The sequence below is a fragment of the Odontesthes bonariensis genome, chromosome 3 (genome assembly GCF_027942865.1).
Source record: "Odontesthes bonariensis isolate fOdoBon6 chromosome 3, fOdoBon6.hap1, whole genome shotgun sequence".
NCBI lineage: Eukaryota > Metazoa > Chordata > Actinopteri > Atheriniformes > Atherinopsidae > Odontesthes > Odontesthes bonariensis.
The window spans coordinates 27,993,767-27,997,306 of NC_134508.1; the positions used below are offsets into that span (position 1 = coordinate 27,993,767).

The 3,540-nt window shown below is 39.0% G+C and overlaps 1 protein-coding gene across 1 annotated transcript; it reads right to left on the minus strand.

Moving 5' to 3' along the window:
* Nucleotides 1-639: 639 nt before the first annotated feature.
* Nucleotides 640-3,271, minus strand: rpl29 (ribosomal protein L29). Its single transcript, XM_075462202.1, has 4 exons — nt 3,186-3,271; nt 2,667-2,719; nt 2,483-2,547; nt 640-821 (listed from the first exon to the last, which is right to left on the minus strand). The coding sequence occupies exons 2-4, from the start codon at nt 2,701-2,703 to the stop codon at nt 729-731; spliced, it is 195 nt and encodes a 64-aa protein (XP_075318317.1). The 5' UTR covers nt 2,704-2,719; nt 3,186-3,271; the 3' UTR covers nt 640-728.
* Nucleotides 3,272-3,540: the final 269 nt, after the last annotated feature.

The following is a 3,540-nucleotide window of genomic DNA, read 5'->3' on the forward strand; positions in this document are numbered from 1 at the left end:
CACATTGCTCGACGCGGGTCGAAGGTGCAATTTGGACCCGCTAAGGTAGCGGGTCGCAGTGTGAAAGGGGCTAATGTAACTTCTCAAAAAGCCCATTATGGAGCTCCCCCTGCAGGCTTGGAGGTAATGTACGGTTACACTGACGTAAATACAACACCCTTTCGCTTTCACGTTTGTTGACGAACCGGCGAGGAGTCAGAAAGTGCAAGCTATGTTGACCGAGAAGGTAAGAGTAATCAAATGTACCTGTGAGCGTGAGAGGGGTCTATTTGTTTTTGCGGTAGGTGTGCCAGAAAGCAAGTCGAAGTACTTCCGCTCAGCTCCCGGGCCGGTCCAGCAAAGTTACATAGCGCAGTTATTCCAACTCAGACCCCCGAAGGGCATAGGAGACAGGCCAATCTATATTAAAACTAATTCTAGCCGCACAATTTTTTTCAAGCTGTTATTTTAAGGTAGAAATGTTACATAGTATCGCTTTAAAGATCATTCCCACAGTTGTTCAGTTCCCCAAAACATTTCAGCTTTGATGAAAGAATAAAAAATACACTTTTGGCTTAAAATAAAACCTTTGAAATGGAAATTTCCCCTTAAAATCAAACTGATTCAGCTGCAGTTTTATAAAAACATAACACAATCAGGTTTTGGTTTGTTCACAAAGCATTGCTTTATTGTGATGGTGGTAACACAATATGGAACGCTGACATACACAGAGGGGACTTTACAGTGGCCTATTTCTCCTTGGTTGCCTTCTGTGCCGCCTTCATGCCCTTCTTGTTGTGCTTCTTAGCAAAACGCATATTCCTCATGAACTTGGGGTCCACCTGTGACAGAAAAAGAAACAAGAAGGATTGAGCAAGAGAGTCCCTGTTTTTTCCTCTTTAAATCACAATAAATTCTTACAAAAGCTCAAGTTGGGATTACATTTAAAGTTAACCACTTTCCTCAATTATACAATAATAATAATAATAAGGTAATAACACTGCTCTCATCTTGAAACCAGACAAAACAGAGAACTGAATCGATTAAATAAGTCCTACAGTCCACATCAAAGAGTCAGTTTCTAACTGAAAGCACCTTTGAATGAAATCAGCTCAGCTTTTTAAGACAATCTAATTTTCTTTGATGATTAATAAAGTATTGCTTAACTTAATTCAAGATTTTCATGGAGAATCGTACGGTGGGAGTGCTGAGATTCACACTTGCGCAATGTGGCTAACTGCTATGTGGCTCAAAAATGCATTTCACAAAGTTTTAATAACCCCCTGAAATGACAGTATCTGCTATTCATCCACTGATGGAATCGTCTTGGTTGCACCTTTTCACAATGTCTTACAAGTCTGACCAGTTTCCAGTTTTGGTAACAATGATGGTTCTCTATTAGTTATATCTGGAGGCATACACACATTTTTTTCCACAACTCCTGTTCAATGAAAAATTCAACTGTATATTCTTTCAGAAACACTGACTATTAACCAACTTTTCCCAACTTATCTAGATTATTGGGACAAACTGATGCAAGTTCATACACTGAACTATAGATAAACATGTATGTTGTCCTGTAATAGTCATCTCATGGTCAAAATACAGATGATTTAAAAAAAAATTAAATAAAAGGCAGATGATAAAGTTGCTGCAGGGCATATTTAACATTTTTAAATGACCACTCAGAAGCGACGATGTCTCACTTTTCCAAATCATCTCTCTTCCTCACAAACGTGTAATGTTACACAAGGCGCACCTGGCTTTGGAGTTAACAGGAACAATACAACTTGTCCCCAATCTGAAGAGTTTGGGATTGCCAAATTCCCCCTTAGACGCACACTGGTGGAAACTCCCACATTACCGAGCACAAACACACTTATTTTGGTTAGTCCTCCTTCAGTTATACAACTTCTTGCACGATGCATCGGTGACAATTCCCTGATTACATTCAGAGTAGAAGTTGCAAAACAAACCAGTTTCCTCAACAATTTCAAAATGCAAAACTGTGAATGACAAAGATAATATTCAGACATGACCCGTACTACTCTCACATATTAGCAACAGAGTGTAACGGAAGCTCGTTTGTTGAGAAGGTGCATAATCACACCAAGAATGATGTTCACAGTTTCTACACTGGTTTCTAAATAAAAAATAAATACAAATTTACACTTTTCTTCCCTTAAACATGATCTGAGATATGTGTGCAGCAGGCTGCAAAGCAAAAAGCTGAAGAATCATTAAGATCTACGCACACAAAGCAACTAAGATCAGCTCACTTTACAAGTAAACTTCACTTGTTCTAAATATCACCTTACTCACTTGGATTAAATTATGTTGCCGTTTGTAGATGTAACAACTGACATAAATGCAAGTCCAATAAATCTGCTGCAGATTAACATGAACATTTATGTTAAATGTTCATGTAGCTGCCCTGTCTCATGTTTGCTCCAGCCACATTTGCTGTATGTATGTTTGCAGACAGGTCTGTAAGTGAACATACCCCCTTCAAGGACTCGTAGCGCTGAGATGTGGGCTTCTTGATGCCGTTTCTGTGGGCTTTACGAGCTGTTGAGACAAGACAATTCATTCAGACAAGCTGACCTAATCCTTACTTTACTTCCCATTGCAAACTCTCAAATGAATGAGCTCCCACACTAAATTACACCGAACAAAAATGTACTTACACTGATTGTGGGTTGTGTGGTTCTTTGACTTGGCCATTTCGACACTTGTGAATCTATAAAAGAAAAGACATACACTTTATAAGACAATAGTTTGTATAAAGACTACTGTTTGCTACCATTTCGATGCTATTAAACGTTAGCTGCGCCCTATCAGTAAGCTACATTCAGAATCGACACCTGCGTTTACTATTAAAAATAATATAAAGATAAAAGTATTAAAATAGGATGTCCCAGTGAATTTATAACCAAAACAGTCAATTACACTGAAATAAACCTTTGAACAAGCGCTGTTATGAGGAGAGTACCAGCAATGAAGCTGCTGTTAGCTGAGCAGAGGTTAGCATTTTTCATGGGTCTAATTTAACTTTTACTAAGAGTCACACGTAAACCATATTGCGATGGATCTATAATAAATAATGAGCTTTATCAAAGTCAGTGTCTGTTTAGGTACAGATGTGTGAACTACACGCAGATTGATGTGGATTATGTGGGAACCGCCGATGTGGGAAAAGTAAATACCTGTCACACGAACAGACGACAAACGGAAGAGAAAGAAAATCTGCGCCGGCAGAAAAGAAGAAGAAGAGTCGATTCAAGAGAGGAAGTCATAGGGAAAAGGCTGGTTTAGTTTAACTACACTGCCGCCTGTCGTTGGCTGCTGGTACAACAGGAGTGAATCCACAGTGGTCCACGGGGTGTCACTGTCAGCCACAAAATGGTCATGCTAGTTTCAGAGCTATGTGTGGGACCTGTATGACTTTTTGTGCCTAAAGGATCATGTTGTTCTTTTCCTTTTACAAATAGAATATAATTAATTAGCAGCATGTTGGTTATGTGTATTTCATGCTCCGTACTTACAGATTATTTTTCCTTC

Bases quoted from the DNA above. Each gene is read 5' to 3' on its own strand.
- rpl29 (XM_075462202.1), bottom strand. From the start codon at position 2,703: ATGGCCAAGTCAAAGAACCACACAACCCACAATCAGT. The intron at 2,548-2,666 runs GTAAGTACATTT...TTGTCTCAACAG, and splicing joins CCACACAACCCACAATCAGT to CTCGTAAAGCCCACAGAAAC. The intron at 822-2,482 runs GTATGTTCACTT...TTTCTGTCACAG, and splicing joins GCTACGAGTCCTTGAAGGGG to GTGGACCCCAAGTTCATGAG.